The sequence below is a fragment of the Pyrgilauda ruficollis genome, unplaced genomic scaffold (assembly GCF_017590135.1).
Source record: "Pyrgilauda ruficollis isolate IOZ18807 unplaced genomic scaffold, ASM1759013v1 scaffold155, whole genome shotgun sequence".
NCBI classification, from domain to species: domain Eukaryota; kingdom Metazoa; phylum Chordata; class Aves; order Passeriformes; family Passeridae; genus Pyrgilauda; species Pyrgilauda ruficollis.
Genome location: NW_024514210.1, coordinates 414,132 through 426,817, shown reverse-complemented (window position 1 = coordinate 426,817; position 12,686 = coordinate 414,132). Strand labels below are relative to the sequence as shown.

The 12,686-nt window shown below is 44.4% G+C and overlaps 1 protein-coding gene across 1 annotated transcript in view; it reads left to right on the top strand.

The window, feature by feature from the left end:
- The window catches only part of DNAI1 (dynein axonemal intermediate chain 1), a 136,160-nt gene that overhangs the window by 90,582 nt on the left and 32,892 nt on the right, over positions 1-12,686 (top strand). The window contains exons 17-18 of the mRNA XM_041461843.1: positions 3,552-3,700; positions 4,540-4,639. Coding sequence (XP_041317777.1) covers positions 3,552-3,700; positions 4,540-4,639 — 249 coding nt within the window. The remainder of the gene's footprint in view (positions 1-3,551; positions 3,701-4,539; positions 4,640-12,686) is intronic.

Genomic DNA, 12,686 nt, shown 5'->3' with positions numbered 1-12,686 from the left:
CTTCAATAGAAAAATTGTGAGGAAATTTGAATATACTCATGTAAGAATGGCTTTGGTTCTTTTCAGTGTTAGGCAGTTTTCTTGAGAGTAACAAATGAACATAATAAAACCTAGTGCAAGACTGACTAGAAGAAAAGGTTATTCTGATTTTAAACAAAACTAATTTTACTCACACCGATTCTCTTATACTATTATTGTTATTATTATTATTATTATTACAGATGACAAAGCATGATAGTTGAATCCTTATCACATCACTTGAGTTTTCCCTAAAACAGGATTACAAACTGTTTTCTGGACAGGCTCTGACTTCCAATGATCCTTTAGTAGTAGAGAGATCATTTGCCTCAGTGTTTAGCCTTGCTTTGTATTAGGCAAAGCTGTTTTCCTTGTCTGAATATTTTATGGTTTGAGTTCTGTTCTCCATCTTCTCATCACGTTATCTTTGGGGCTTCTGTCTGTGTTCTGTCTGGTTGTCTGGTTCCTGGACTGACTGAATATTTCATTAATTACCACAGGTTCTTTCTCTTACCATTTCCTATTGTTCCTCCTTGTGTGTTCATGTGCCTTGGTTTCTACTTGTGAGCCTTTCTGCAAATCAACATTTCTGTTACAGATCTGTACAATCAGTCACTGAGCTAAAACCAGGAGAGCATCTGGTGTAGCTGCTGACAGCCTGTCCACCACAACATGGGACACATTTGTGTCTGGTTTCTAAAGAGCATCTGGATGTCCTGAGCTGCCTGAAAGTGCCAGTGTTGGGCAGTACTGTCTTTCTGTTGCCAGATACAAACCTTCTCTGAAAAAAATTGCTCTTGGATTTCTGTGTTGCGTAGATTCTCTCTGTTCCTGTTAGTGAACTGAAGAAACTCTCTGCCTTATAAGGGCAGTAATAACCACCAATTCACCAGGTATGTGGGAGAGTTTTGTGTCAGACTAATGTCTAGCGTAAACTGAAGTGCTGTTGATGAAGATTATTCATAAGTTTTGTGTCCTCAGAGTTCTCCTTTTCTCCTGGTATTCCTCCCCCACGTTTTGTAGCCTTGTCAAGAGTCATCTTTGACTGGTTTCCTGTATTGCCATGGACGTATTTTTGCATTTCTGTCTCATCATAAAAATATTGTTTACCATTCAAACATGTCTACCATCATTTAAGTAGGAGAAAAACACTCCCAGCAAATTGGAGCAGTGCTCTAGAAGATCAGAGAGGCTGCACAAATTCCTTCTCTCTGAATCTAGTCATCCTCTTCAAAGCTCTCCTGTCAGGACTTAGGTGTCACATATTCCAGTGGTTCTGTTTTCATACTGACATATCTAATAATTCTAGGGTTCTTGAACTGAATAGTAGGGAAAGACTTTGCCAGTAGTTCTAGTTAGCTCAGAAACTGTTTTTGTTCATCAAAGTCATACTTCTTTTCTGAGCTTTTTCTCAAGTTTGTGGTGTTTCTTCAAAATGCATCTTGGGAAGAAAGCAGCCCTGTCTTGCACTCAGAGATAATTATAAGAGTTGTGGTTAATGTGGTGTGGGACTGGCAGGCACTGCCAGAGCACAGTGGATGCCTTTAGGCTAAAGCACACATGCAAGGTTCATTTCTCACGAGGGACACAGGTGGGAGTCTACAAAAATCTTTTTGCTGCTGATTTCATAGAAAAAAATGCAGATCTCTTTCTTTCATGGAGATTGCAAAGGCAGTTCTCTAGATGAACACATCCCAGAGCATGAAGGATCTCCTGTACCAGTGCCCAGAGAGCTGCACTGATCAAGGGCTTAGCCTCCACAAGCCTTTGAAAACAGGACACTGAGCATTACAATTCTGTTGGAGGCAGACAAATCTGGTTAACATCTCGCTCTTCAAAGTTTTCAGGTATTAGGGATATTCAATCCACACACTTGAAAGGACAGATGGACAAAGCAGCTTCTCTCTTGTGTTAATTACTTGTGACCCATCCTTTCTGTTTCCAGCAAAGTGACTTTCAAAACAAGCCAAGTACTGATTTTCCTGATGGCTGAACATTAAGAATTATGAAGTAACATTACGAAACATGGCATTAAAGGAGATTTCTGTCCCACAGTTAAATGCAGGGGCAGCAATACAGTTATGCAATAAACTGTTAGACAGCTATAGACACTGTCAGTAAATCTCAATGGAACATGAGCCACTTTGTTGTTTCCATTTCCTACCACAACAAGGCTCTCAGGACCTGCTACTGTGGGAATGGTTTAGCACCCTTATTCCACTGCCTGCACCAGTGAACAGTACCCAGACAGTAAGTGTCACTTGTAATAAACAGTTAAGCCTTATGATTAGTAAGATCTTTGGTTTGCAAGGGTTAAAGTCACGTAACACTTCAGCAATCCTGCTGCTTGGGCAGATGATGTGGTGCTGCATTCAGTAGGGAGTAATGAAAAGTCATTGCTGTGACAGTAGTGAGGCAAACCAGCAGAAAATCCTGAAACTAACTCCAAGCTGCTGTATGAATACAGCTTGTTTGAGAACACAAGCAAAAGGACGTTTCATGTGAGATGGAGTCTCTGTTTCTAGTAAAGGAAGCCTCTAACGTGCTTGGAAGGAAGGAGGTTTGGGAAGGATAACCTAAAATTTCCATGTACACAGAACTGACAGGATCTGGATCAAGTCCCCTTGCAGCCAATTAGATTGTAATTTTTCTCTGCTTCATAAGCTCACACACAAAGTGACTTTTCCAAGGGTCCCAAATGTTTTCCTTTTCCAGCTCTTGAAGACATCCTTCATTTTGCAATTCAGCAGCACCCACAGCTGTGATGCTTGCATGTCTGTGTAGGTATTGTCCAGTTCACAGGCTGCTGTTGGCTGCCATTCAGTGGGGCCCCCTGGCCTGTCAGGGACATGCCTGAGTCCTGGACAGCCTCTGTGGTTCTCACACTGCTCTGGGAAGTCTCAAGCGGCACAACAGAAAGAGCTGCAGAGTTGTACGATGGGGCAGGCTCTCTGAGCAGGCTGCCCAGGGTGGTGACAGGAGAGGGCTTACAGCACCTTTTAAAATTATTTAGAGAAAGCTACCAGCAAGACATTCTTGTGCTGAGAGCAGTGTTACTGAAGGTTTTAACGTGACACTTCAAACGCACACAGTGCTGTGAGCATTTGTGCTTCTGAGCAGTACATGGTACTGTGAGCACACAGTGCTCCTGAGCAGCACAGGGATGTTCTCCCCTGCCTTTCTTGTGAACCTTTTACACAGGAGAAGCACAGCAGGAGCCCAGGTTGGCAGGAAGGCAATATAGCTCCCACAGTGGAGAATGGTCTCTGGGGCCTGGCTGTTTAAATCCAACCAGACAACTTCAATTCCTTTCTCTGTGTGTTGCAGAGGGGAGCAGGATGTTGCCTGCAAGTGGGGTGAAACAGCATGTGCTAAATTATTGATTTTCTGTAGCACCTCTGGGTACCAGCCACCTCTTCCCAGCCAGCCCAGAAGATCCTGAGAGGCCATACAAGTAATCAGAGGCATCTTCCACAAGAATTTAAGCTTCAGGAGGTCTAGCTCTGATTACTGAGTAGCTCTTTCCATTGCAGTGTTCAAAAAGTTATTCAAGCCTGTTTCTGGATGTGTTTGAAGCCCATCAAATGGCTGTGGACACAATCAGCTGGAATCCCTTCCATCCGAAAGTCTTCATTTCCTGCAGCTCTGACTGGACAGTCAAGATCTGGGATCACACCATCAAGTAGGTCCTGCCGGGTCCTGGTGTGGGTGAGGAGGTCCAGCCTGACCTGCCAGCAGCACACATTGACTCTGTTCATACCTTAGTCTCAGTTTCCTTCTCAGGTGTTGATAATGCTAATTGCTTTTTTAGTTTTTGTACTCAGATTTGTACTCCTCAGGTATGAAAGATGAGATACAGCATCGGCTGCTCCAGTAACTTGTCAAGCAGCATCGTCACCACAGAGCCTGACTGCTTTACTTCAGATCAGGCTTCCTTCAGGCAGGGCCTACTGTGGCAGAGAAATGCTATAGAGAAATGGCAGGGACTGGTTTCTACCTTCAGGGGCCAGAAACCTCCTAAGAGCCAGAGAAGAAAAAAAACTGGAGCATTTTGAAATATGGAATGAAGTTCAGGGTTAGTGGTTAAGGAATGTCTGGTTTCAATCAGGAAATTGATTTTGTTGTAAATCAGTCAGAGTCACATATTTCCTGTTGCCAATACTGCTCTGATATTCAATGTTGCTGTCAGAAGTCCAGAGAAGGGAGATCATTTTTTGCCATATGATTTTTAATATGAACCAGAGAGACTTCATCTTGCTGTGTGTGTTGGGAAGAAGTTTTCAAAATGCTTTCAGAAAGAAAGAAAGAAAGATGCTACCTCTCTTCTCATTGCAGCAGGTCAAATCCTGACCCATTTGTGTTGGTGCTCAGCTTTGCCTTTGGCTCAGACCCTGGCTGTTATCTGACAGAGAAACACCCCATCTCCCACTTCTGCAACAGCCAGGTGTTCATGGCTCAGTGTTACACTTCCAGAGTGGCATGTGTTTACATGAATTCTTCTCTCTGTGTCTTTTTTTACAGGACTCCATTGTTTGTTTATGACCTGGGTACTGCTGTAGGGGATGTTGCATGGTCTCCTTACTCCTCCACGGTGTTTGCTGCAGTCACCATTGATGGCCAGGTGAGAGGCTGGGAGCAACACTGCTCTGACTCCAGCTGAGAGAAAGTCAAAGGAGATTAGGGCTGAGCATGGGAAGGGGCCAGCCCAATCCTGGCCAGGCATATCAGGGAGCCACAGCAGGAACCCACCCTTTCCTATGCTTTCCTGCCTTTGGCATACACATCCCTGGGCATGAATCTCTCAGTCCTTCTCAAAGTAGGTGTTGCAAACGCAACAAGTCCTTCCCTGCTCTCCTGTTAACCATGTGAGTGCAGGTGTGTAGCTTGCCCATGGTTATGCATGACTAAAACACTGAATTTCCTCAATATGAAATCCCCAGTACATCCCTGGGGATGGAGAGATAATGTTCCAGATCAGAACTCCCCTATACGAGCTGACATCAGGGCATTGTTTCTGAACTTTAAACGTGTAGAGCCACAGTAGAATAAAGTGGTTGTATACTTACACTGATATTTCAAAATCATTTATAGTAATATGCCCAGGGTCAGCCAAGAGAACTTTGCTCCAGTTAAATAAAATCAACATTTTTCTATCATGTGAAGCTGTCTCTAAGAGTAATAGTTTGGTAATGAACTCTGTAGACCAGTCCTAATACTGGCATGATGGCAGTTATATTTTTGCCCCTAGCCATGTGTTGCAGTAGCTCAGATGTTTAATTTGGGCTTGGCAAGTAGCCAGGACATGTAGCTATCCATCAATATTTGTTGAATACTGTGAGAGCACATTGCTCTAATACCATGAGCTTTATGTTTAGCTGGTATAAACTTGAAAATCTGTAAAGTTTGGCCAGAATTACTCTAGCAAAAGGATAGCCTTTGTATGTCCCTATCATTGAATTGATGCCTTGGCTACTTTATTGTAGTTTAACCTTTATGTTATAGCAAGAAAATAATTTCACTGATACACTGGCTCAGGCTGTGAATTTGTCTCTCCTAAGCAATAGAAATCTCTTCACTGGGTCACCTGTTCTCCCTGGAAAGCTCAGGATGCCATGGCCTACAGAATGTTGATGCTCTTCCTTCACAGTCAGGGTCAGGATTGGGTCCTTCTTTTGTGGATCTGTCTGTCCCCAGTCTCCCACAGACCAAATGAAGGGCCTGCATGAAGGCAGTGAGTGTGTTCAGTCATCAGTCACATCCTCTCACTTGTTTTCCACAAGTGACATTGAGTGTGCAAGGGTTCTGCTGGCAGTCACAGCTTTGATTGCGTGCTAGGGTAAGCAGGGCTGGGAGCTGTGGGTGCCCCAGCTGTGTCCTGGTGCCTGACTGTGGGGAAAAGGATGGAGATGTCTGCAAACAGGGATATGTGCTGGCAGCAGATGGAGGGTAAACACTGTGTGTACTTGGATTTCCTACTTACATGGTCAAGTTTTGGCAGTGAGTTCATCTCTAGAGATGCCTCATGCCACTTGAGTTCTTTCTCAGAGCTTTACCTACTGCAGAGAAACTGTTGTGGTCTTAGCAAGAGTTGGTGCTGTGGGGTCTTCCCATCCCACCCACAGCTTGTTCTAGCCACATTAGCCACAGCTTCCGTGGACTTGGAGTCTATATGAGGCTACTGATAAGGGAAAAGCCTGTTTGAGTTGGCAGCTCTGCACCTAGGGTATCTCACTTGGCTATTCTTGGATCTAATTCAGTAATCTTAAATAGAGCCTAATTTAACTGAATCTAATTCTGCTGTATGCCTTCTATCCCAAACTCTGAGAAGAGTGGCTATCAGCCCGGAGCAGCCCAAAACTGGGCTGGCTAGCAGAACAGGTCCAGGCAGGAGCTGCCTTCCTATTGCAGTAGGCTGGCCAGGACTGAAGCTGACAGGAATACTGGGTCTCTGTGTTAACTACAAACCATGCTGGCTGCAGCAGGTGTGTCTGAGACATGGCTCAGTTGCTGTTGTTGAACAGAACCTTCTAGATCTGCAGTGGAAGTGGAATAAATAGTTGTTTACAGCCTTTTCTATTCTGGAAATATTCTACTTTGTAGCAGAGTGCACTTGTGAATAACTCAGTGCCTCGCAAAGGGCAGGTTCCATTAATGCCGGAGAAAAAAATCTGCATTAACAGGATGTTCTATGATTCTCCAGAACAGAAAAATACAGAACATGAAGCCAGAAAATAAAACATTAAAGGCCTCCTGTTTGTGAACAGCCTCTGCCTTGGCATCTGCACATAATCATGCCTGCAAAATTTGAAGGTTGCCTGGAGGTGGTTTTAAAATCAGGCCCTAATTGCAGTCTTCAAGAGATACCTGGAATATTCTGTAAAACACTTTTCCTTATTCAGGCTAAGGCTATATGTCCAAAACGTGTATGAGCCCCTTAAGATTGACTTGGAAATTGGGACATTTTAGTATATAAAAATCTCTCAATCCCCGTGAATCCAGGAGGTAGGGATTTAATAAAAGCTCTAAATATCAGGGTCATTATGATAAAATGTGTTTGTTGGCAGCTGGGCATCTGCTTTGGACAGCATTGCTCTTCAGAAATAACCCAAGTGTGCACATTCCACTGCTGGTGCAGTGGATAATAACTGCTACTATTGCTCTCCATCATGTTCTGGTTAATTTCCTTAGTTTCCTGCTCTGCTTGCTGATCATTTTATTTCAGAAAGATCATAAACAGAGATTCATAAAAGAGAACACCTTGTGTTGTAGATGGTAAAAGCCTGACAGGAAGAAAAGGCTAGCTGGGATGAGAGACCCACTTTGGAAATAAAAAAAATGGAGGTGCATTTGAATATCTGGACACTTCCATTTTGGGTACAGGAAATGTGGAGATATTGGTCAGCTTATTGTAAGGACAGAGGGCAGAGAAATGGAAGGGGTTTAATTCAATCTTGCAGCATTTAGAAGTATTTGCTTTTGGGAGTTTGCTCTAAGTTCATCTTAAAGTTACATTTAAAGTATGAAAAAATAATTGAAACATGTAAAACTGGGATTCATACCCGAAGTTTCCTCTTGGTCTTCTTTTACTTACTTTCATTAAAGAATGAAATGGTGTTGACATTTTCTCAGCTTCTGTGTGTGCAGAATTCATGCATGAATTGTTCTTCAAAAAGCCAAAGACTCATATCATAAGTGTCCCCCTGGCTGGATCCCAGGCTGTGGGCCATAGCTGCCCTAAGCAATGCGTGTGATGGTGTGGTCAAGCTGGTTTTTTTTGGCCTGGAGAAAGAGCCCAGCAGCCTGCCACTATCTTCAAGGAGGTCACTGAGAAGTTTGAGCCAGGATCTTCACAGCAACACATGAAGTGATGATGACACACAGCAGCTGGAGTGAGTTGAAATGGATATATGGAAAAAACTTTAGCTCTGAAGGCAGTCAGGTAGTGAAATAGCTTGCTCAGAGAGGCTGTGCTGTCTCTGTCTGTGGAAGGCTTCAAGACCAGATTGGACAGAGCCCTGGAAAACCACATCTGTCCTCAGGGCTGGCCCTTCTTTAAGCAGAAGGTGAGAGACTTCTGTGAGTCTCCTTCAACCTGAATTGCCTTCTGATCCTATGAATTGTCCTGTGTGAAAAGGAGGATCCCAGGGGTTTTACCACAGGCTTGCACACAGTACAAGTCCATTCTCTCTCATGTTTTTGTGGGCTGTGTTATTCATTAGTAGTGCAGCAAGAGGAAGGTCCTGTTATAACCATCTGTAGTAAATGTTGATAGCCTCAAGATAAATGCCATCCCAGTGTTCACTCTGCAGAGAAAACTGGTCAGACATTTGCTCCAGGGCTTTTCCCCATTAGTGAAACTGTTGACCTTTCAAGAAGTGAAATACTTTAAACAACCCAAACCTTCAGGAAGGTAGTTAATGGTTTGTGCTGCTGCTCAGGAAGCAAGTGTGCTCTTTCCTGCTTATATAAACGTATTTTACTGTTTGTACAACTGTTTTGAATGTGAAGCCTTGAAGACCAGCTTTCTGTTGAATCTAACTCACATGATAACATGCCAAGGTTATTTTGCCAGCTGGTCTTGGTGCCATCCTTTCTCAGTGAAGAGAGAAGCACTTGCTTAGTGCTGGCACATGTGTGAGTGTACCCAGAGCAATTTGCAGAAACTTGCTGCCCATTTAGCATGGATTTGAAGCAAAAGCCAAACTCTATCTTTAAAGCATGAATGATTTTGCAGACAAAAGGCTTGTTAAACCTTTCAGGCTTGCAAATATTTCCCTGGGTATTTTTGACTTAGTTCTGCCTCTCCTTGTAGGGCATGAATCAGGGGTGCCAGCAAGGCCTCTCATTTGTTGATACTTCTGCTCAGAGGTGTCAGGACTGTGAACATGACTACAAATGCCCTTGCTGCGTTTGAGTTTTTCCTCCTCTCCTTCTGCAGTAGCCCAGGGGGATTATCCATACCTTGTGGGGCTACCACTAGCTCTGCATGGCTCTCAGCACCATGACCAGGGCAATTGCAGGGGTGTAGAGATACTGAATGAGCATGAGACTCTTTGCCATCACCCAAAAAGACCTTTGAGTAGGCTGAAGCAGGTGGGAGCTTTCTTAAAATGGCCTTGAAATTGTATTTGCAGGATAAGTGGCTGTTTCTTGTAAAACTGTTCATTTTCTTCTGCTGCAAAACCTAAAAGGCTCATTCTTATTCCCTGCTGAATCTTTGAGATTGATGTGGACTGCTGGAGAGTCAGCTTTAGAACAAGGGCTGGTGGCATGTCAGTGCTCAATGAGATAGATGGTCAGAGTCCCAAAATTAATGCTGCCTTCACTTTGTGCCAATTAGACTGTTCCCCATTCTCCTCCTTCTGCCACCAGACTCTTTGTACATCAGCATTTCTCTCCACTAGCAGCTATTTTAGGGAATAAAGCTGGCCTGGAAGACTTTGGTTTACTGGTTACTGGCAGGCTCTGAGCCCTCATTTCTATACTGATGCAGCCCCCATCCCATCATAGCATATTCTAGTGGTGTCCAAGCCTCAAAATGAGCATCAGGCATCTCAGGACACTACTGCTCACTCACATCCATTAGCTACTTATTGCAGGTGAGGTGACTTTATCAGCATTGTAGCTAGTTTCAGCACAAAGTCAAATTTAAACCCCTTTTGTCAATGGCTTTTTAGGAATTGCTTTTTTTGCAGAGAGGCTCACAGGCCAGTTTTTCATTACAAAAGCCATTGCTCTTTCAGATTATGAAATATGGCATTTTGACAAAACTGATCCCCTGAGATTAACTAGTTCATTCAGGCACACAGGAACCAAGTTTGCCTTTTTCTGCTTCATGGATGTGTAAATAAAAAAATTACTTAGACATCATCTCAAAAAATTTTGTGTATTGATTAATCTGTTAGACTTTGCATAAAGACCTACTGGAAGCACAGAGTCCATCAGGAGAATCTGCAAGAGTTTATAAAGCTGCCCCTCTCTGCTCTTAGTTAATTTATTAATTCACTGCTAGGAATGACTCCTCACTTAGGTTTGAATTTGCAAGTTTGGACTTTTGTTGTTTTGGCCACTGAGAGCCTCCAGCTTACTGTCAAATCCTTCTGTGCAGAGATAGCAGCTCCTGAACCTTGATCTTTATTCCTTGGCATTTTATAATGACCCGCAATCTGTGCGGGTTCATTTTAAATGCCAGTCTCCGAAGCATGGCAGTTCAGTGCCTGCCCTGTGAGCAGCTTTGCTGGCCTGCCATGGGGTGCAGGTGGCAGAGACCAGCGCCTGCCTCTCCCGTCAGATGTGCTGCTGCCCTTTCTTGTGCCACGGCCTGCCCTTGCCCTTGCCCCAGCCTGCAGAGCTGACTCTCTCTGGCAGGGCATAGCCAGGAGCCTGCCAGCATGAGAAGAGATGAAGCTTCAGCCTGCATCAGGACTGAATGACCCACTGACTGTGGGTCACAGCAGAGAGAGCACAGGGGCACTGGCACAACTGGGGTGTGCATTCAGATAGCTCAGCCTTGGGAGGTTTGCCTTGGGACACTTAAAGGGCTGGTTGAAACCATCTCCCTGTTCTTTATCAGGTATTTCTGGTGGATGTAAGAATAGGGAAGTGTCAGGAGACTGGAAAGAAAGACTCTTTGCCCAGTATTCAGTACTGTGACAATGCAGAAGAGATTAACCAGCCTAAACAAGCTACCCTATAAAGATTCTGGGACAAATCATTGGTTGTTCTATTTGTGAGCACTGGTAGATCAAGGAGCAGGCAGTCCAGTAAGGTTTTACTAAGGCTGTATCACATAAAACCAATCTAGTGCTGTTCTTAAGAGTAACAGGGCTGGTAGGTCAGAGGAAGGGAATGTAGCCCATGCTTACAGGTTGACTTCAGGAACATTGCTTTATCCTAAACACTGAGACATTCAGGGGAGAGCCAGGCAGAACTGGTGACTGGCAAGGAATTTCACTTGCATGAACAAGCACTTTCTTGCAAAACAATGTCTTGGGGCTTCCAGAAGAGGCCAAATGGTCCTCAGCTTGTCTGAATGAACAGCAGTTCTCCTGCATGCTGAGGCTTTGATTTCTTACTGACTTGTGGGAGCTGAGTCAAATCACCTAAGGCTGATGCTGTTTTCCTACCATGTCAAATTTGGAATGACCCAGTTCTTACTGAATGAGGAAAAGATAAGAGATGCAGCCCTACAGTTAAGTCAGGTGACAGGTATTCTTTTCCCTGCTGTGTCATGTGCCCTGAAGCATCAGGCTGGGATGCTGCAGGACAGAAACATGAGCTTAGCCCTCTCCCATACCTCAGAACATGCAGCTGGCTCCTGGCTGGCTCCGCCCAAGAAGTAGATTTCACACATGCCTGCTCATCTTCCTAGCAGAAAGCTGCCTCTGAACATACCTGTAACAGAGCTGGAGCCTGTTCTTTCACCAGTACCATGAAAGTGCTGTGAAATGCCATGGATTTTATGATCAGGACCACTGAGGTTCAGGATCCCTGTGTTGCCATTGCAGAAGGCAATTAATGTTTTCTGAGTCGGGTCTCCTTTACTCCTGCCAGGACCCAACTGCCCTGCGTGTCAGAGGGACCAAGAACTATCTTGCAACATTCATTTGTAAATTAAAAATGTCCTGCTAGTGAAAATTAACTGTATTGCAACCTGTTCTTGCCACAGTGGCATTATAGAAATCAAGCAAACTAAGGTCTCCAGTGCAGAGCAAGCTGGGCTGCCCTGCCTGGCCCATGCCCTTGGCATGCTCCAGTAGCTGCCGTGGTGCTAGGCAGAGTCTGGGGGTGGCCTGCCCACTTGTTAAATGTATTACCTGAGAGTTTGAAACAAATCATCTGTGGAGTTTGAGAATGGAAGAGGGATCATGATTCAGTCAAGAAAATGAGGTAAATCGATCAAAAGGACAGTGAAAGCCAAGCTCTGAAAGAGATGTCAACTGGTAAAGGGCAGCATGGTATTAAATTATCCCCCACCTTTTGCTCTTACACTGATTTTATTCTTTGTTGCCAAGTTACCAGGCATATCTGCCTTGTTCTTACACACATATATATTTCCCCCAGTCTTGGTTCCTGATGCCATCAGGATGTTTTTGAACATCCTAACATTGTCCAGCCCACTGCTGGGGAAGGAAGGCTTGTAAGACTGGAATAAAAGTACAGGAAAGGCTCCAGCCATGGCAGATTCAGTAGGAGTTTGAGGACAAAATAAAGACAGTATCACCCTTCTTCATGAGCCACAAAAATCTTGTCATTTGTTCTGCTGGCAGAGAAGTTCTGCCAAGGGTTCTGCTTCCCCCCACATCCCCCTGCATTTCCCTTCCTGTTGCCTCAGGGCAGAGAGCAAAAGGGTATAAGGACAGAGGTTCCAAGTCACCCCAGAGACGGCAAGCAGAAAAGAGCCTGGGCTGGCTTTCAAGCTGTAAGTGCAGTTGGTAGAGCAGGTGGGGAAAAATAAGTCCAAAACTCTGAATGTAGTTTGGTGCTGGAGCTGTGGTACTTGCCTTGGACATGCACTGAGCCATGCTTGCAGAGGAGCTATGTGGAGTTGCAGTGGGGAACAGCTGAATTTTGGGAAGTGGAGCACATTAGCATGATTTATAGACAGAGGAGTTGTTGGTCTGGATAAGACTGAGCTGGATTTCTTCTCTGGCTGTTTGGAAGTCAAG